Source organism: Aquarana catesbeiana, linkage group LG02 (genome assembly GCF_042186555.1).
Source record: "Aquarana catesbeiana isolate 2022-GZ linkage group LG02, ASM4218655v1, whole genome shotgun sequence".
NCBI lineage: Eukaryota > Metazoa > Chordata > Amphibia > Anura > Ranidae > Aquarana > Aquarana catesbeiana.
This window is the reverse complement of record NC_133325.1, coordinates 365,932,215-365,953,839: the sequence shown is the minus strand read 5'-3', so window position 1 is coordinate 365,953,839 and position 21,625 is coordinate 365,932,215. Positions and strand designations below refer to the sequence as shown.

The following is a 21,625-nucleotide window of genomic DNA, read 5'->3' as shown; positions in this document are numbered from 1 at the left end:
CAGACCATGGAGGATGATCTCCATGGATTTTATCGTTGAATTACCACCATCTGAGGGCTACACCACTATTTTCGTAGTGGTTGACAGACTTTCCAAAATGAGCCACTTCTTACCCATGAAAGGTACCCCCTCTGCTTCAGAGACTGCAAGAGTCTTTATTAAAGAAATTGTAAGGCTTCATGGCATACCAGCAAACATTGTGTTCGATCGAGGGGTACAATTTACTTCCAAGTTCTGGAGAGCTCTATGTCGATCCCTGGAAATTGACCTCTCCTTCTCTTCTGCTTACCATCCTCAGACTAATGGTCAGACTGAACGAACTAACCAGACCCATGAGCAATACTTACGGTGCTATTCCTGTTTTTCCCAAGATGACTGGGTTCCTCTATTACCTCTGGCTGAATTCGCCTACAATAACTCTGTTCACTCTGCAATTAATCAGTCTCCAGTTTTTGCAAACTATGGTTTCCATCCTTTGTTTTTGTCCAACAATATCCCGGAGTGTTCGGTGCCAGCTGTCCAGGAAACTTTGAGTTTTTTCAGTACTAACAACAGGCTACTTCAAGAGACCATGTCAAAGTCTCAGGAACGGAACAAGACGACTTTTGATACGAAGATGAGAGGGGAGCTTAATCTGAAGATAGGGGATCTTGTCTGGCTGTCTACCCTGAATCTGAAGTTGGCATGCCCTTCCAAGAAATTGGGCCCTAAGTTTGTGGGTCCCTTCCCAGTGATAAGGAAGATCAACGATGTGGCTTACGAATTAAAATTACCGGAGTCGTTTCATATTCATCCAGTCTTTCATGTGGCCCTTCTTAAACCTTCAGTTCCGGATCCTTTCCTTTACCAAAACACTGGTCCTCCTGAACCTGTACTCATTGACGGTGAGGAGGAATTTGAAGTGGAATCAATCATAAATTGCCGGAGAAGACGCAACCAGATTCAATATCTGGTCAAATGGAAAGGGTACGGTCCTGAGGATAACTCCTGGGAGCCAGAAGCTAACATCCACGCCAAAAGATTAATTCTAGCCTTTAAGAGAGCTCATCCTAATAAAATGGCCCAGTTGGGCATCCAGAGGCTGCCCATTGGAGGGGGGCAATGTCAGGGAAAGCCCTCTTGCAAATACCCCAGCAAACTAAAGTTTAAAAGAATGCCTGTGCATAAAAGCGCCATCCGGCGCTCGCGTACACGCAATAGCGCGCACAGGCGTACGCGCATGCGCAATAGCACCAATAGCGGCGCGCGCGCGCCCCCTGTAACAGCACTTGGCGCCAAAGGAGGCTATTTAAAGGGGACTGTTCCACTGCTGCCTTGCTGTCCGGTCTACAGCGTTCCTGAAGACCCCTACTGCCCTGTTACTTTGCATTTGCTACCTGATACCTGTTGGACTGTTCCTGACTACTCTGTTTGCTGCCTGCCCTGATCCCGGCTTTTGGACTTTGACTACTCTGTTTTCTGCCCGCCCTGATCTCAGCTTTTGGACTTGACTACTCTCCTGGATTTACCTTCTGTACCTGCTCTGCCCGCCAGTGTCTGACCCGGCTTGCCTGTACCCTGCTGTCTACATCCTGCTGCTGGACTACAAGACACCTCCCAGCTGTCTACATCCTGCTGCTGGACTACAAAATACCTCCCTGCTGTCTTCATCCTGCTGCTGGACTACAAGACACCTCCCTGCTGTCTACATCCTGCTGCTGGACTACAAGACACCTCCCTGCTGCCTTCATCCTGCTGCTGTACTACAAGACACCTCCCTGCTGTCTACATCCCGCTGCTGGACTACAGGTCACCTCCCTGCTGCCTACATCCTGCGGCCGGACTATAGGATACTTTCCAGCTGACTACCTGATTCAGCTCCCTGCTCCAGCCTTCCAGTCAGGCACTTGTGCCCCTTTGCACTCTCGAGTCCCTGTCATCACTATCAGGGGTTCCCGAGTTGGAGGTATACGAGAGGCCGTTCCCTGCATTCCGGGCTCTACTTACCAGGTACGTGACAGGTTTCTGCGAGGAGCATCGATATGTTAAAAAAAACTATTAGCTGGGCACCTAAACGACCACAACATATAGGGGTATAAAATGTACTATTAGTATAAAAGCACACTCATCAGTTGGACTTGATGGACTTGTGTATTTTTTCAACCTCACCAACTATGTTACTATGTTACTATGTAAAAGTGACTAGAGGCTGTTATCAATTGAACCTCTAATTTCATATTGTCTGCTTTTTAAATAACTACTAGCAGCTAGCATGACAAAATTAGGGTAACGGGTTGCATAGTGTAACTGTTTTACAACTGGCATTGTAGCCCCTACTCATCTTTTTTTAATAAATGCACTTTTGAGTAAATTACATACCTGTTAATGGAATATACTTATTCTGAGTATTCGAAGAAGAAACACAAACATGATCTCAGAACATGATGAATGGCATTAATGGAAAAGCCCCACTGTTAATAGATGACCATTTATTATTTTCTTTTCAAAACAATATCAAATAATGACATAGCATGATCTGAAATATCAGGATGTTTCAAGAAGTCTCCCATTACAGAGAAGTGAATTTATACCTTTTGTTTGGCAAACCAACCTGTTTTTTTTTTTTCAGTATACATTTCACAGTGATGCCTCCTATAAAACTGCAGTATTCTCCAGCAGTCTCCTGTATGGCTTTCCGCCAAGTTACACAACAAACAAATTGATGAAAAGAGAGGAACCTGCACACAGCTATGTATAAAGCAGGTCTTTTAGCACACTGTTAGCCAGGGAGATTGCCAGCAATGGGAAACCATTGAGTTCATGGGGGGGTCTTTAGCACTTTTGGGGGGTTTGGCATTTTTAAATGGGGAGGGGGGGGTGGCAAATTAGCTTTTATACTGCTGAGCATGACAAGTGGTTAGTTTATAGAAAACAGATAAACGTTCATGTTATTAGCTTCATACATCTGTTTTCCAACCACTACAGTTAATATTTACCTAGCATTTTCTCATTTTCTGAAAGCATATGCATTTTGGATTTTTGTTTATGTATTTTGCTTGTGCTGAAAAATACATGAAGCCCTGTTTCTGTGTGATAAAACATATTTCCATTTTTCTGGCATCTACCATGATCTACTTTTAAGTAAATTCTTCAAAAACTCAAGAAAATCGAAGAGTTTTGGTCAAGCTGCATTTTAAGACAATCAGCAGATCCAAAAATATAGAGAGCTGAGGTTTTAGGTAAATTTGAATGTCTCCTGTACATGTCCTACATTAACCTTTCCACCCCAAGCCTTCCCATTATTAATTTTATGTAATGGGTGGCCTTACTGGAAAAAGGTGGAAGAGGCAGGGCCAGGCTCTACTTGTACACCTGGCTGCATTTCCCTCCCCCAATCACTAAGTTAAGTCCTCTTAAATTAGTAATATACTGAAAAATATTGCATTATGAAAACTGCCTGTGGTTAAAGATGAACTTACTCTCAGTCTTGCACAGTTGCATGGGCTACTGAATTTGCTTACTCTAATTTCACTGCTCACTGCAGTGAGCAAATATTTCCTGTCTGGAGAAAATCTAACCTAATTTAGCCCCTTCCTCCCCAGCTTTACTGTTCCACCTCTTCCAGTCATTGGATTGTAGTTCTATATAGATCATTAATGAAGGTTCAACATCACATGTGCATTAAGCACAGTCTGCAAGGAAATGCAACTTGCCCAGCAAAGACCACTCCTCCAGACTCACATCCACTCATTAAGGCATTTTGATATTTGCATAACCCCTCCCATGGGCCAGAATAATGCTTGCATTAAAGTGGAGTTCCACCCACTTTTACAACTCTTCAGCATCCCTCACTAAAATGTGCACTGTAAACAAATTTGATTTTTTTTTTATTTCACAGCACCTACTATATATCTGCTGTATTCATTTTTCACTTCCTCCTCCCTGGCCGTGGCCCATTGCATCATTTCCTGTTTGCAATGCCTTCTGGGAAGGGGTGTCAACTTCCTCTGACACTGCAGTTTCTATGGAAACCTGAGCTGAAACCTATTACACTGCTTGTGCTGCACTGAGCATGTGCGAGATCTGCAAGGATGAGATCCAGGAAGAAATACAGTCTGGCTTCAGATGCCCACACTTAAGATGGCCACGGCCTGCTGTAAGTTTATAAAATAACAAATTACTGCTATAAACTAAACAAAACAGACCTTAGTTTACAGACTAACTTTACTAGAATACATTAAGCTTGTGTATTATAGGGGTATTTTTATTTAAAAACTATAATTTCAGCTGGAACACTACTTTAAGGCTGAGGGCTTTTAAGAGAAATAGTGAAGTAGAGTGCTGTGATGCTTGTCGACCCCTTCCACCACCCGCCAGTAATGATCTGCTTGAATTGCATAGAGAAGCAGGGAGACTTAGATATGCAATGGAAAAAGGAGAGTTTTAATTAATATTTCATTAGCATTTTTGTGAAAGGGAGGGGCAATAAAAGGTGAAATATTAGCAGATAAAACTTTAACTTTAATATATATAAAAAACAGTATTCAGTATATGAATTGCGCTTTATTTTACTTTATTTTACTTTATTTATACCTTTTTTCCACATTTAAATGCAGATCAGGCTATCCAGGAGAGGGACTGGGGATTAAATTATAGACCATAGTCGAATGTATGGAAATGACTTGACAATCAGACTATCCAACTATCTCTTTACTTCTCAATACCCACATAATCCTGTATGCTTGTAACCCATAATCATGTATGTTCATGTGGATAGAAGAAGATCCACTTGCTGAATATTAGGCTATGAGAGCAAATTTTCGAGTCTGGTTGGAATAGTTTTCCCCTGCCAGAGCTTTTTACAATTAATATAATACTACTGTGACCAGGAGCTAGATACAAATTTGGTACAGCAAACGTGTGCTATTCAAGTGTGTACTATTCAACACACATTCCCAAGTGTTTAGGTTTATGCACACAACTAATTAGCGCCTTACACTTCCCAGATCAAAGTATTTCTGTGGCAGGTACAGTCAGCTTTTTCTGATAAGCCATGGATAGGAAGCCCATGCAAATCAAAGACATGTGGACACTGTCCAAGCTGTTCTCAAGTAATCACAAATGGTGCAATTATCTGTGGTGAAGGACACATACCTCCCTAACGACAGGTAATTGCTCATTCTGCGATTACATGAAGAATATGGACAGTCATGGACAGCATCAGTCTGTCTTTGATTTGTACATGCTTCTTGTGCATGGCTGATCAGAAACACCTGGCCAGACCTACTACAAAAATATATTAATTTGGACAATGTACGGCCCTAATCAGCTGTGTGCATGAGTCTCTAAATCACACAAAAATCAAAGAAATATAAGAGGCTAATATGGTTACAAATATATGAAGCAACTCTTGAAATGTCTTGGTTTAAGAACAACTTGTACAATCTGGTTAAGGTTATTTTCTGCCGGTGATCTTGTGGAAACAGGCAAATGAACTTACCTTACAACTTACAGCTGACATTCTGTGCCAACTTAATTCACTTTTCTGCAGCAAAAGCAAACACATAAGCACCTTATGGTAAGAATAAATCCCAATCTCCTCTTTCTGAAAAAACTGCAATTTATCAAATCAGACATTTATATTTTTTTTCATATTTTAAGTTTTTTTCTATTACTTGACTTTAGAGATGGCAAAATCATTAATTAGCAGCATAATTTATTCCTAAACTACATTGTTTATAAAATATTGAAACACATAATACATACAGTAAGTAGGGCTAAATGAAAGTGTATCTGAACTGAAGAACAAACATTTAATATACTGTAGCATATCATAATGTAACACCTTTAAAAAACGTGGTTTATTTAAAACAAACTAGCATACTCACAAATACAAATTAAAATCAAGGCCTCCCAATAACTCATTATGGTGACTCGCTCTGCCTCGCAGCAGTCCGGCTCTGTGTCCCACACAGGCATCTGTGCTGTGTTTAAAGCACTGTTATCTGATCACCAACTTGATGAGAAACTCACACATGCTGTCTTGCTCCTTTTCTGATGATTTTTGTCATCACAGCAACTTTTTCTAGAGGGCCCCCTGTATGGGAGTTCAGAGCCGAAGCACTGCGAGGTAGAGCAGGTCACCGCGCTGAGTTATTGGAAAGCTTTTCTTTAATTTGTATTTGTGAGTATACTTGTTTGTTTTAAATAAGCCAAGTTTTTTTGATGGTGGTACACTATGTTGAAGCTTTTGCTTTATTTGAATATTTTCCTGGGTGGTTGATTTATGTCACACGAAATGTAAACAAGAGCAGTAAGGAGGATCTAACGGCTGCTGGGTTGAGTTCATCCATGGGACAGTTTAAGCTTGTTTGCCATACTTGGAAAATCCTGGCAAAGAATATCAGTTATTGCAGGTCCATATAAGCAGTGGTGGGCTACCCTTGGTTTTCCCTACACATTCTGGTGGAATAAGGAGACTTTAACAGCTTGTGCATGAGTGAATTAAGAAGATTAAGTATTTGCTTTGGTGTTGTATGGACAATTAGTGTGGACTGGATATTTAATTAATTCACAATGTAGAGATGTATTATGTTTTTTTTTTTTATTTATGCAGAATTTTGCTTGTGTGATAAGTTTCAGTGATGGGGTTGTTTTAGCTCTGTATATATACAGGGTTAGCCTGAATGAATTATAGTTGGTATAAGGGGAATGCTTTAAATGCAACAGCTTAAACTTTTGGTTATAATATTAGGTGTTTTTCACTTTAATATTATCAATATACTTTTGATTTCTGAAGTTTATTTGAACAGACAAAGTAAAACACTTTTAATGGTTTGTTTACACAGACCAATAGTGAGCACATACGGGAGGTTCATTGTTAAAGTTTACATATGTACACCTTAAGTATTAGTTATAACAGGAATAAGCATTACAGAGTAATGATAGTTGCATATATTACAACAAACAACCTATTCTTTCTAATGAAATAAAGAGAAAAATTGATTTGTCAAAATGTAATAAGATTTTGGACTTGTTTTTGTTTTAATTGAAAAAAATATTCATAGCATGTATAATTCTTTTATAGTTCTTTGTGAGCAGTTGATTTCCAATAGATCTGATATATCCATCAAGTCCATGATGAAAAAATCCTATCCTGGAAGAGTGGGGGTGATTTACTAAGACTGGTGCACTCAGAATCTGGTGCAGCTGTGCATAGTAACCAATCAGCTTCTAACTTCAGCTTGTTCAATTAAGCTTTGGCAATAAAACCTGGAAGCTGATTGGTTTTATGCAGAGCTGCACCAGATTTTGCACTCTCCAGTTTTAGTAAATAACCCCTAGTGTTTGAACTTTATCCAATACTATGTTATGAGAGTAGCTGGGTTGTGTAAAAAGAGGTATGTCTGGTAAAAAAGAAAATGTTTTGCACTGGCCATACACAAGCAATGTTCAAGCAGTGTTTTCTACTTCCAGACAGCTTTAAATTGCAAAAGCAATGACTAATGCGCATGTGTCAAACACAAGGCCCGCGTGTCGAATCCGGCCCTCCACACCATTTTGTGTGGCTCTCACACCTCTCCTGCAGCCCCACCATCCTTTTTTATCCCAGCAGCAGCACAAGGTGAGGGGGGTGCACTGTGATCTAAGAGAGGGTGGGGGCCTCTTGACTTCTGATGGTGGGGGGGCTCTTGACATCTGATGTAAGGTGGGTGGGATGCTCTGGACATCTGCTTATAATTATGAGGATAATATAATTTTATGACAGCTGAAAAGGAGAGTCACACACCACTGGTATCATTAACAAGAAACTTTATTGGAGACTGCTTAGATAGAACACCATGATAGAACCATGTTCTGTCTGACCACTCTCCAATAAAGTTTCTTATGGATGATACCAATGGTGTGCAACCATCCTTTTTGGACTTGCATTATCTGCGATAGGAGTGTGAGTGGCCTCCATGCTGGTCTGCACCTGCCCTTCATAGTTTAAGTCTCAGTTATTACTAATCAAATGCAGAGGCAATTATTTAATATGAAAAAGAGTGGATACATTTATATAGTCTTATGGATACAAAGGGCTCTTTGAGGGCAACCATAATGTTAATGTGGCCGTGATGAAATTGAGTTTGACACCCCTGGACTAATGCAACCTTACACCAACAGTTTCCATGAAAACCATTTAACAACAGACATTGTTGGTGGTAGATTACAATTTTAGGCATCACAAGACTTAGCTATCAATAGTAAAAAGTCTCAGCAGGGGTAGTTGTGTAATTTTATTTTCTGCCACTAGGCAGGGAAAAGATGACAAGTATGTTGGATCATCACTGTATGTCTAATACCTGAGTCAAAAAAATTAAGAATGCTCTCTGGAGGAGTCATTGGTAGCTATTTACTGAATATAATTACTTTAAAGGCTGCCATAGATGGCTCGAATGTTGGCCGATTCCTGCTAAATTGGCCAAAATTCAAGCAATGGTGGCCCTGTTGGCCATTGAAACTAAAGGCAACTAAATGTAAGTTTGTGCTGCCAGCAGTGTTTAGTCTTCCACAGCAGTAATATGTTCAAGAATCTGTCCACATGCCTAAATACACTTGCAAACAAACAGGCTACTTCGCATCAGAGTTGATGTTCGATTTCAGGGGAGTAGCATTCATTTGTAAAAATAGAAACATAAAAAAATTGAAAACATTGATGAACTACAAAAATAAAAGGTGTAAAAATATTTCATAATACAGTGTTTAAAAAAATCTTTCCAGTAACTTTTTTTTGCAACAAATATATTGCACACCTCTTTGAATGTAAACAAAGTATGACATGATATATGGATATGATTAGCTACAAAACAATATTTTGTTTAAAACTTTTAATAATTAAAAAGGAAGTCAACTAGGAAAAACATAATGAGCAGCTCCTTGGAAGAATATTTGTACCATATACACCGTTTAAATCAAAAATACAGTTGCACTACATAAATATAAAATTGAAGAAGAATTCCATTAAGTGATATGAAATCTAATGAATCCCTCAGTGCTTAAACTTTTCTCCAGAATGATAAGTGAGTTTCAGAAACAAAGCCTCCACCTCTTGAGAATGCTTACCAGCTTACCAGCTCCTTATGACCTCCTATTATGGGAGGTCCTTCCAGCTTGTGGCTATATTATTATTATTATTATTATTATTATTATTATTATTATACAGGATTTATATAGCGCCAACAGTTTGCGTAGCACTTTACAACTTGAGGGTAGACAGTACAAATACAATACACTTTGATTCAGTAGGAATCAGAGGGCCCTGCTCCTTAGAGCTTACAATCTAAGAGGGTATATACCCAGCCAGGGCCTTTAATCTTCCAAGGGAATCATGTTGTCAGACCTCCGCCTCCCAAGATGGGCCCGATCACATATTAACTCCAAGAAAAGATAAGGCTTCCATAGTGTAAAATCCTTAGATGTTTTATTGTTAAAAAATGGTTGCACTTACATCAAAAGTGTTAAAATAGGCATAAAAGAAAAGCCAGCCGTGCCTCAGGACGATGTCATCTGTGACGAAACGCATAGAGAGGAACGACGTGCTGACGTCACCACATTTACACAAGTCCCGGAAGGATGGGCTGCCATATCGAGCCGGCCGGCTTTTCCTTGATGCTTATTTTAACAGTTTTGATGTAAGTGCAACCATTTTTTTAACAATAAAACATCTAAGGATTTTACACTATGGAAGCCTTATCTTTTCTTGGGGTTCATATGTGATCAGGCCCATCTTGGGAAGCAGAGGCTTGACAGCCTGATTGCCTTGGAAGAATGATGGCCCTGGCTGGATATACAGTATCTCACAAAAGTGAATACACCCCTCACATTTTTGTAAATATTTTATTATATCTTTTCATGTGACAACACTGAAGAAATGACACTTTGCTACAATGTAAAGTAGTGAGTGTACAGCTTGTATAACAGTGTAAATTTGCTTTCCCCTCAAAATAACTCAACACACAGCCATTAATGTCTAAACCGCTTGCAACAAAAGTGAGTACACCCCTAAGTGAAAATGTCCAAATTGGGCCCAATTAGCCATTTTCCCTCTCCGGTGTCATGTGACTCATTAGTGTTACAAGGTCTCGTGTGTGAATGGGGAGCAGCTGTGTTAAATTTGGTGTTATTGCTCTTACTCTCTCATACTGGTCACTGGAAGTTCAACAAGGCACCTCATGGCAAAGAACTCTCTGAGAATCTAAAAAAAAATTGTTGCTCTACATAAAGATGGCCTAGGCTATAAGAAGATTGCCAAGACCCTGAAACTGAGCTGTAGCACAGTGGCCAAGACCATACAGCGGTTTAACAGGACAGATTCCACTCAGAACAGGCCTCGCCATGGTCAACCAAAGAGGTTGAGTGCACGTGCTCAGCATCATATCCAGAGGTTGTCTTTGGGAAATAGGCATATGAGTGCTGCCAGCATTGCTGCAGAGGTTAAAGGGGTGGGGGATCAGCCTGTCAGTGCTCAGACCATATGCCGCACACTGCATCAAATTGGTCTGCATGGCTGTCGTCCCAGAAGGAAGCCTCTTCTAAAGATGATGCACAAGAAAGCCAGTTTGCTGAAGACAAGCAGACTAAGGACCTGGATTACTGGAACCATGTCCTGTAATCTGATGAGACCAAGATAAACTTATTTGGTTCAGATGGTGTCAAGCGTGTGTGGTGGAAACCAGATGAGGCATACAAAGACAAGTGTGTCTTGCCTACAGTCAAGCATGGTGGTGGGAGTGTCATGCTCGGGGGCTGCATGAGTGCTGCCGGCACTGGGGAGCTACAGTTCATTAAGGGAACCATGAATGCCAGCATGTACTGTGACATACTGAAGCAGAGCATGATCCCCTCCCTTCAGAGACTGGGCCGCAGGGCAGTATTCCAACATGTTAACGACCCCAAACACACCTCCAAGATGATCACTGCCTAGATAAAGAAGCTGAGGGTAAAGGTGATGGACTGGCCAAGCTTGTCTCCAGACCTAAACCCTATTGAGCATCTGTTGGGCATCCTCAAATGGAAGGTGGAGGAGCGCAAGGTTTTTAACATCCACTAGCTCCGTGATTTCATCATGGAGGAGTGGAAGAGGACTCCAGGGGAAACCTGTGAAGCTCTGGTGAACTCCATGCCCAAGAGGGTTACGGCAGTGCTGGAAAATAATGATGGCCGCACAAAATATTGACACTTTGGGCCCAATTTGAACGTTTCACTTAGGGGTGTACTCACTTTTGCTGCCAGCGCTTTAGACATTAATGGCTGTGTGTTGAGTTATTTTGAGGGGACAGCAAATTTACACTGTTATACAAGCTGTACACTCACCACTTTACATTGTAGCAAAGTGTAATTTCTTCAGTGTTGTCACATGAAAAGATATAATAAAATATTTACAAAAATGCGAGGGGTGTACTCACTTTTGTGAGATTTAGTATAGCCACAAGCGGGAAGGACCTCCCATAAAAGGAGGTCATAAGGAGCTGGTAAGTGGCCATTCTCAAGAGGTGGAGGCTTTGTTTCTGAAACTCACTTATCATTCTGGTGAAAAGTTTAAGCACTGAGGCATTCATTGGATTTCATATCACTTAATAGACTTTTTTGCTGCAAATGTTTGTTATTTTTATATTTATGTAGCGCAATTTTATTTTGGACTTTTTTTTATGTGTGCTGTGTGTGTTTCACAGGGAAGTTGCCGCTTATGTTGTTTCTGATATTCACTTATTGTTTGAATTTGACAGCGCAGTATTATCTTCCTTTTTTACACCATTTAAATATCCATTTCCTAAAAGAGGAGAAGACTAAAAAATACAAGAAGTGATGTGAATGTATAGTAAGTAAAGCACTGTGTGAATTGTAGGGCCTAGAGTATATAAATGTTTGTAATAAATACATACTGTATATTGATATGTCCTGCAGATGTTAATGGTCTCTGTGCATTCTGATTACTCACTAGAATAGTACTTATGCTGTGCAAACTGGAAGCTCATATGCGGGGGCCTTGGGCAGTTTTTTATCATTACAATGAGGTGACTTTGAGGTGTACTCAGTGGAGAAGTGCTGCATGAATCACACTACTGCTTGAACTGCAATCGAGATAGGCAATCATTAGCATAACTTTTCAAGTATTTTTATTGAAATACAATTCAAAATTGTGTGCGAGGAAAAAAAAAGTATTTAAAAACACTTTAGTGTTCAAAATATGTTTGCCTCATCATTGGGTTCTGCTTTAAAGAAATTATATAGTTAGGGCTGCCTAAGAAAAATAATAAAACCACTGTAAAGCATTACTTTGAATCCTATTACTGGAGTGCAATCAAAATACCATGCAAATAAAGGGTTTCTAACTACAATAAATAAAAAAAAAACATAAAAAAGAACTTCAGGGAGATGTAAAACAATTTTTGTGTTTTTCTTTAAAAATATTCAAATGTATTTTTACATATAACTAGCAGATTTGTCATAGGATGATCAACAGGCTGAAGGAGACATGGGCAACACTAAAAGCCAATTAAGCTTTGTTACCAGCACATGTGCTGATCTCCCTTAAGATTGTAAGCTCCACGAGCAGGGCCCTCCTATTCTTTCTGTACTGAACTGTTTTGTAATTGTACTGTACCCCTTTTATTGAAAAGCGCTGCATAAACTGTTGGCGCTATATAAATCCTGTATAATAATAATAATAGGAAGCATGCTCTCTGGAAGAGAGAGCAGAGTAAGCAGAATTATTACTTTATGTGTGTGTTGCTGCTTCTTCATTGCTCACTTAGTAAATTGCAGGCAGGGAAATAACACTACTGTACTCCTTCAAGTGGTTGTGAAGGCTGAAGGATTTCAACCCTAATGCATTTCCTGCATTAAGGTAAAAACATTTTAGGTCCAGCTCCCCCTGCTGCCCCCCCCCAGTAAATACTTACCTGAACCCGAGAGGGGCCGAGCCACACAGTCTGTGTCAATAGATGCACACAGTGCGGCTTGGAATCAAGCCTGCAAGAGTACCCCACTAGCAAGCGGCTTGCTAGGGGGGTACTGGGAGGCAGGATGAGTTAGGAGCACTGGCGAGGAACCCCAAAAGAGGAGGACTGGAGCTGCTATTTGCAAAAAACAAAACATGTTTGGTATGTGAAAACAAAATCCTTTACAATCACTTTAAAGCAGAACTACACTGCATTTGAACACCACAAACCAAAGACAAAATCACTTTGAAAAACACCCCCTAGTATTCTGGCAGTGACCATCTTGAGTAAGGGCAGATCATTTGTGTAGCATTTACTTCCTGGAGTCCACCGTCCCTTAGCTCAGGCATGCATGCAGGGGGGGGGTGTGCTTAGCTGAGAAAACCCCACTTCCCCTGCAGAAGTTTTTTAGAATGTATGATATCCTTTGCCTAGGCCTGGAAACCAGGAAGTAACTGAAGAAATGTAAGAAAAAAGTTTAAAACAAGTAAATATTATTATACTTTCCTATCTATTTACTAATGCTAGGAGCATGTGGATTAAAAACAGCAGTCAATAGTGATTGAAAGAGTGAAGTTCTGCTTTAACCCTAACAAGGTAGAAGTACCCTTCTGACAGTACTGTCTGTCAAAGATGTATGAATCACAAACATGGCTGGACAGTAATGTAAATCCTTGTCAGAAAAAAAGTTTTCTTTACTTTAGATTAGTCCTTAATTTCATATAACTTTAGTTTAGCTTTAAAGTGTTACTAAACCCAGGACCCTGCATTCACTATATCTGGTCTCCCACAGTACACACAATGTGGAAATGCAATTATTTTGGTAAATATAAACTGCTAAATACCCTTTTTCATCAGCAGTCTTGTGATTTCTATCAGTGTCCAGTCGAGCACTGGTAAAAGCTTGTTGGAGAAGTTTTAATTCTCCTCTGATTGTCCTATGAGGCTGCAGCACCCCTGACCCTCTGTCTGGACAGTGCTGATTGGCCCTGTACTGATTAAATGCACCCTCCCTAGAAAAAACACTCTCTAGCAATACACACCAAACTGAGCATGTGCAGAGTGCTCTGAGGCACTGTTCTATCAGGAGATGGATTAGGGCCAATAGAAGAAAGGGAGGATCAGAGAAGACAGTATCAAACTTTAATTCTTTATTTCATATAATGATTTCAAATGACATTTATATTATTATCATCAGTCCATATACAGATGCAAATAATCATATGTATTTAAATACAAAAAAAAAGTCATTAAGGGCCCAAATTGTCTTGCTTCAAAAATGATGATAATGATGATTAAGAATAAAAATACTTGTTAGTACATTTTAATTCTAAGAAAACATGATATACCAATATTTACTTCCTTCTCATGACATACAATTAAATTAAAACATTTCAATAATTCCGAAGGAGTTATTAAATCTAGAAAAATTTAGATTTCCTTAAGTAATAAATATTATTCAGTTTCTAACTCGCGCTGTTCTCATGCTCTTGTGAGCTATTAGTTCTAGGTTATAAAAATAGGCTTCTATTCTCACATGGATGAGCACTTGATGTTAATAAATTTATGTGCACCTAGTCTTATTTTAATAGCTGTACACTGCTTATGCACACAGGGGAGCATTGTCTTTTCTTTTAGTCAATGCGAGTAAACAACCTTGCAGTCAAAATAGACAGCACAAAGAACAATCGCACACCCCATTTGCTCTTTTTACATATTATTTTGGTACTGATTCTTTTTTCATACTGTTCTGTATACTTCAGTCTGTTAATCTATAGAATAACTAGAAAGTAAAGAGCAAAGTAACTCAAATAATAACAACCAGTAACATAAAAACTTTTTTGACCTCTAATGTTTAATAAAGTTCCCTTTAAATATCAGTTGCTAGTCCTTAGTCCTTGATGACATCACATGATTCCCTATGATTAAGTGGTCCACTAGTAAGGCACATACCAATAATTACATAACATCATGAACTGAAGGGAATGTATGATTAATGATGGATTCAACAGAGCTGGGCAAATGTTGTTCATTAATGACAAAGCAGTAAGTAGGCAACACTGTATGTAAACGTAGCAATGAAGATTAAATCCATGATAATTACACCACATTAAGATGCAGGAGTGTCCTATGACAATATTTATGCAGAGGTTGTACTGCTTAGAGGAGCCAGACTGATGGTTAAGACCTTTTCACAGGGTTTATGGATGTCATTCCAATTAGCACTATGGCTACAAGGAATATTTAAAGAGCCACGGCATCTTTTGAGCACTACACTGTTTGCAAAGAAGGTATACACATAGATAAAATGTATGTAAAGTCTAACAATTAACTTATTTTAGTTAGTTAGTATTAATTTATTTTGAACATGTTAAAAAAATATATATTTTTTTGTTTTCTTTGGCCTGTTAAATATATCATTGACAGTGTTCTGTTGTGTATGTTCGATAAGTACAAAAAATGCTTATTTGTCCTGCCAGAAATCCAGTGAGCTCATACTTTTCTGTGCATTCTGAAGACCCTGCCCCCCCCCCCCCCCATATATATACAGAATTTGCAATTAGTGAGCATTGTCACCCTAGCACTGGAAGAAAAGCCTGAAAAAATGTTTTAAATTTAAGGACTGTTAATCTTCAAAATATGTTGTATTAAATGTGTGTTCTTGAGATTTGATACTATATTATTTGCTAGCACATACATATAAACCTAGTCACTTTGCTGATGGCAGAAACTGGCTTGTTCATCAAGGCAGTTCAAAGTACAAGGCTGTGCAAAGTGTAGTAACCAGTAGTAGCCAATTGGAATTTGGGACTACTATAGTGATGAAAGGTGAAGAATTATCTGTTTTGATTTGTTACTGTTTTCTGCATATCATCTTTGCTTTTTGCATTTCCCCACTGCATAGGCCTGAAAGCCTAATTTTGGTTTAGCTCATACTAAAGAAATGTTTACGTTGTTCATAGTTACCAAATAATGGAAATATTTTAAGCTACAATTTCAGTTAGCAAAGAGATTTTCAATTCAGCAGCAGAACCAGAACAGATCCTAACCACAAGCATTTTATTGTTTAGCTGTGCTCTCTAGTTGCGTGGCAAGCTGATTCTCTGTCTGACAAAGGCTTGAGCAAGATTTACAGTGATGTTTGCATTTGTCACAGCAGTAAGTCTTTCATTGCCTAGACATTTAACAGTAGACATGGGAACTGATTTACTAAGGTGTTATGTGAGTGATCACTTCAATTCTCGAATCGTGTATAGAGAAATTATGAAAAAATTGAGCTTTCCTCCCACACGTATGGATGTTAAAAGCAAATACAGGCTCAAGTCTTTTCTTTGTACCTCACTTTACAGATGAAATTGTCGGCAGAAACCTTTGATGAAAAATCAGATGCCAGAAAGCACTGAGATCTCTGTATGGTGCCTAAAATGTGAACCCATTCTTTGCCTGTATTAGGTAAAATAACATACACACTGTACAGCAGGCACCATAATCTACCTGCTTCTATCTTCTCCACACTAATCAATCCTCATAGCCCTTAAAAAAAACTGTGCTTCCGGGTATGAGGAGCACAGAGACATTCCCTGCCTGCTTCCCACATCTGGGCACCTGAGCAGAAAATCAATGGAGAAATATGATTAGACCTGTGTAAGTATCAAGTTTAGAAAATTGCCGGAGCTCTAGTGACAGACCAGGACTGATAAGGAGTGCAGTGTAGGTAAGACAAAACAACTGGATAAAGTACAGGTTCACTGGAAGGAAGGTAAAAATTGGAGTTTCCAAGCAAAAAATATGTCATTACGATCAGAGCAGCATCCGCAAGCTTGATCCTTCTTCAGGGTCACATCTATATCACTAATTTCTTAAGAACCACTCATTAGTTAGACAAAACTTTGCAACGCAAGGAAAAATATAACCTATAAACTCTGTTAGATTTTATCTGTCTTCAGTCTAATATAGCCAGATGAATAAAAGATGGCTTCTAACTCTTTGCAATAGGTTCCTGTATATTGTTATTTGATGATATGTAATACAAATATGAAGAATATGCATATTAACTGGTACTTGAGTACTGTAAAATCTTTATAACTTTTACACAAGAACATGGTATGTAGTGAACAATAAGCACAGGCTGCATAAGAAAACTTTGCATTGTCAATGGTTTATGGCAAACTCTACTGTGTTTCCTATTTATGCTGGATAATAACAATAGAATTGTATACCATGTTAGCCATTGACAAAAGTGTTTTGGATTTTGGGTGATACCATCTTTTTAACTAACATCTATCCAGTCATAGCATAAAGGGACAAAAATCCCACATGTTATAGCTACCCACTTAAAGATATAAAAACGTGTATAGGATTGTTATGGTGTACTTGACTACTCCACCTTGACAATTTTTTTCTCTAGCATGGGAGTTTGATTGTAGGGGGATACCACTTTTTAGCTAACTAAATAGATTGTAGTGCAAGATTTGAAAACACTCTGGCCTTTTCCTGAAGGAGAGGTCAGTGTGATTCAAAAGCTTGCACTACAATCTATTTAGTTAGCCAAAAAGTGGTATCACCTTACATTCAAACTCCCATGCTAGAGAAAGAAATTGTCAAGGTGGAGTAGAGTCAAGTACACCATAACAATCCTATACACGTTTTTATATCATTAAGTGGGTAGCTATAACCTGTGGGTTTGTTATCCTTTTATGCTATGACTGGATTTTATGTAGCAGTGACCTTCCAAGCATCAATGATATGCACATTTTGCATTTTAATGTATACTGATTTAATGCAGAGAGATGCTCCTGATAAATGAATTTGTTATGGGTTTAGATATGTTTACACTGATTAGTTCTATATATGCATGCAGCAAGATATTACATTCCTTAAAGTCAACATATGATTTTCTGAAGATTTGGTTGAATCCCAAGAATACAAATTGCACTGACCTTTATTAAACTAATTACAGGGTATATAGATGAAATGATTGCTGTTTTTATCTGTACGCTCTGCATTTAATTGAGTGATGACTAGTGATAAGGTTCAGGTATGCCATGGGATCGAGGCAGGCTCAAGATTCATGATCCCAGTAAATTTAAATAACTTATTATTACCAATAGTATAGACTATTTTTGTCACACTTTGCATTTTTTATATTTTTGATTTCTTTAAAGTGTAAGGAAACTTTCCACAATTTCTTTACCTGTTTCTCCCTCCCCTCCTAAATAGGTCTAGATCCTCCCCCTACTCCCAAAATTGTTTTACTTAGATCTCCCTTTGAGGCCCACAACATTCATCATTCCACCGGCTTTACGATCAAATAGCTGCACCTGAATACTTTTTGCCCTATAGACGTCTATAGGGCTGGAAGACAGATCAGCTCCTAACTGTGAAAACTGTGCAGGTGTGAATGCTGGATTAAGAATATAGCCACAGACCTGAGATCTAATGCTGTGTACACACGGGCGGACTTTTTGACCAGACTGGTCTGACGGAACAAATCCGTCGGACAATCCGACAGTGTGTGGGCTTCATCGGACCTGCAGCAGACATTTTCGGTCGAAAATTTAAACTTTAGATTTGGAACATGCTTCAAATCTTTCCGCCGGAACTCCGCCGGACCCAGTTCCTATAGAGAAATCCGCTCGTCTGTATGCTAGTCCGACGGACAAAAACTGATGCTAGGGCAGCTATTGGCTACTTGCTATGAACTTCCTTATTTTAGTCCAGTCGTACGTCATCACGTACGAATCCGTGGACTTTGGTGTGATCGTTCGAAAGTCCGTTGGAAGTCCGTCAAAAGTCAGTCGAAAGTCCATCAGAAAGACCGTCGGACCTTTCATGCCGAAAAGTCCGCCGTGTGTACACGGCATTAGTAGGTATAGTTGTGAGGAGGAGGAGGAAGAGGAGGGAAGGGGTCTTTCCCTTTTTAGGAGTGTGGGGGGAAAAGGTTTCCAACAAAGTTTCCGTACTCTTTAGGAGAATCAAAAATATCCAAAAAGTGCAGCAGGACAGAAAGAAAGAATAGTCTATATTATTATACTGCAATCTTTAAAATATAAAAACCTCTTACTGCTACATAAACACATTTATCAATTCACTTTAAACCCATCAATACTGAAAATAACTAGTGTATAAAACCAAAGTCCTGTTCTAGGAAGATGCAGATCAGTAAATAAGTGAGTAAATAAGTGAGTAAAAACAAAAAACTGTAACCTATATAAGGGGATATCTAAAAATGCAAATACCCTTTGAACTAAGTGCCAAAGTATTTCAATTGAAGGTGATCTGGCCACTGTTAGTGTCACCATTGTACAGTGGAAGAAGTCTGTGATATTTCCCCGAAAACTTTGATGTTGATAAAAGAAGGAAGCCTTGGCAAACACCTCTAATCAGCTTTTCCATGATTTGATGTACTTGCCATGCTCAGGAAACAAATCAAATGCATCATAATAACAGTTATAGAAAAACAAATCTATCAAGGCAAGTTCAAAGACCAAAAACTTTTTTTGGTTGCACACGTATGGTCGTCTGGAATCCATGTTTCAACAAGTGGATGAACATACTTGTGTACAATGCCCTAAACGCAGATGTTTATTTTGCTTAGAAAAACACTAACAGCTGGTGGAATCAGAAGAGTGTGGTCAAAACATAATGCAAATCACTTTCAATGTCAATGGCAAACAAACACAATATTTTAAGCCTGTAGCTGTACTGAGTCAGTTCCTAGAATACCTAAGTTAACTGCAGTTCAGAGGCAAAAAAAGGCACTGGTAGGTGCCAAAAGACAATATCATTAAACAGCTTGCTAAGTACTTTGTTTGCACAAATGACGAGAATAATAGTCTAATTATAGTTATAAGGAGCATAGATCTTCTATATCACCTAACTACATATCAACTGATATTGCCATAAAATAACCTTGACAAATGCATTAAAATCATTCAAATCTGCTAGGGCAAGCCAGGCAAGCTCACAAGCAACATTACATTACTCTGCAAGTTGGCAATAGTATATGAATCAAAATTACAAGGCAAATAAAACAAATCTGAAAGTTTGCAGGCCACTGCCATTTTTTCGACAGTTGATTACTGCAGCAGAGGTATTAACAGAACAGACAGAAGCCATCAAAAAGCTAACAAAGCAATATTTTCTACCAGGTCAGCCTTTTTAGAATGAAAACACTTCAATCTGCAATTGTGCTCTAATCAGCTACTAACAGAATAAGAAAGAAAGCGAAAGAACCAACACATCTGAGGCTAGAAAATATATATTTCTCTTGTTAAAGTGCTGCAGGTGTCCAAGTCTCATACATAAAACAAGCTTTTGCCAGAAAGCATAATAAAATCACTTTTGCACAGACAATAGCAGGACAAGCCTTTAATACAGAACGTCAGCAGGGAGGATTTGATTTTCTCATTAACCCCTCCAGCAAGAATGGGAGCGCTTGCTGTACCAGGCTGGGTAGCATAGATATTTTAAGGATAGATAAATACAGTGCATAGAAATGCATGGGAACCAAGTCTCATTGAGCAGCATTATGTCTTTCCAAACAATGCGCTGGTAACACCACCACTCCCAGATGTACTGAACACAGAAAAAAAAACACACACACAGCTTAGAAGGATAAAAAAATGAAAATTGGATTTGAATGTCAGCCACAACAGTTAACCAGTTAATCACATCCAGGTAGGAATCCATGCTACCCCTTCTTTACAGACACTACATTTCCATATTCCTAGCTACGCTATGGAAATTAACCCTTTTCTTGCTGGAGGGCTGTGAGTGGGACCTGCTGACAGCTGTGACTATCACTCCATCATCATCACAAACCCTACAGTGAAAGCATTAAAATGCAATCTGCAGTGACAAGGGTCCAACCTCTTCCCCCCTCCCCACCTCTTCAGCACCACACTCCAAAACATTAGGACCTTAAATGAACCCCCATACACCAAAACACACACACACCCTTGTGCCTTACCTCCAGTGCTTCAAAAGTCACAAAGCTGGTCATTGCAAATCCATCAATGATGTCTTCTTCAGCCGAAGAGGACTCTTTCCTTTTTCTCCTGGGGGGCTTTGGTCTGGACAAGGAAGAAACAGTCGGGTTCCCATTGTCTTCTCTTTCAGATCCAGAAGAAGAAATCAACGAACCAGTCCTGGCAACACCTAATCCTCCTTTGGACCTTACCACCCTATCCCTTTGGGATTTGGATCTCCTCTTCTTGCGAAACCCATTGCACCGTGGGCCATCCATTGCACCCACACTAGCAGCAGCAGCACAGGCAGCAAGCAGCAGCAGCACAGGCAGCAGCAGAGACACCAGCAACCACCCCTCTCCCCTTCCCCACCTCCTCCCCTCCTGATTCAAAAGAAATAATAAAATAAAACCCACCACGGTCTGCAAAAAAGGCTAAAATGAAAAAAGAAGGAAGAAGAAACCCAAGAATTAATCATGAAGAATGGGCAAAGCACATTGCTCCTTTCGTTGTGCTTAGTGGAGATGAACACACGCCAAAAAACCCTGTGAAATGTGCAGATAATCCTGAGTGTGATTTCACCACACACACACACACACATACAAAAAATATATATAATGCAACAAGAAATTCCTATAAGGCTGCCAGGAAAAGTAATGGCTGATCACACATCTCCTTTGTAGAAAAAAAGAA

At 39.3% G+C, this 21,625-nt stretch overlaps 1 protein-coding gene across 4 annotated transcripts in view; it reads right to left on the bottom strand.

The window, feature by feature from the left end:
• The window catches only part of AUTS2 (activator of transcription and developmental regulator AUTS2), a 2,093,484-nt gene extending 2,072,174 nt beyond the window's left edge, over positions 1-21,310 (bottom strand). For 3 of the 4 annotated variants that reach the window (XM_073615089.1, XM_073615088.1, XM_073615087.1), the window contains exon 1: positions 20,935-21,310. In XM_073615089.1, the coding sequence (XP_073471190.1) occupies positions 20,935-21,210 (276 nt within the window). In that variant the 5' untranslated portion in view covers positions 21,211-21,310. The remainder of the gene's footprint in view (positions 1-20,934) is intronic. The other variant, XM_073615086.1, reaches the window with a different exon arrangement.
• Between the last annotated feature and the right edge of the window lie 315 nt (positions 21,311-21,625).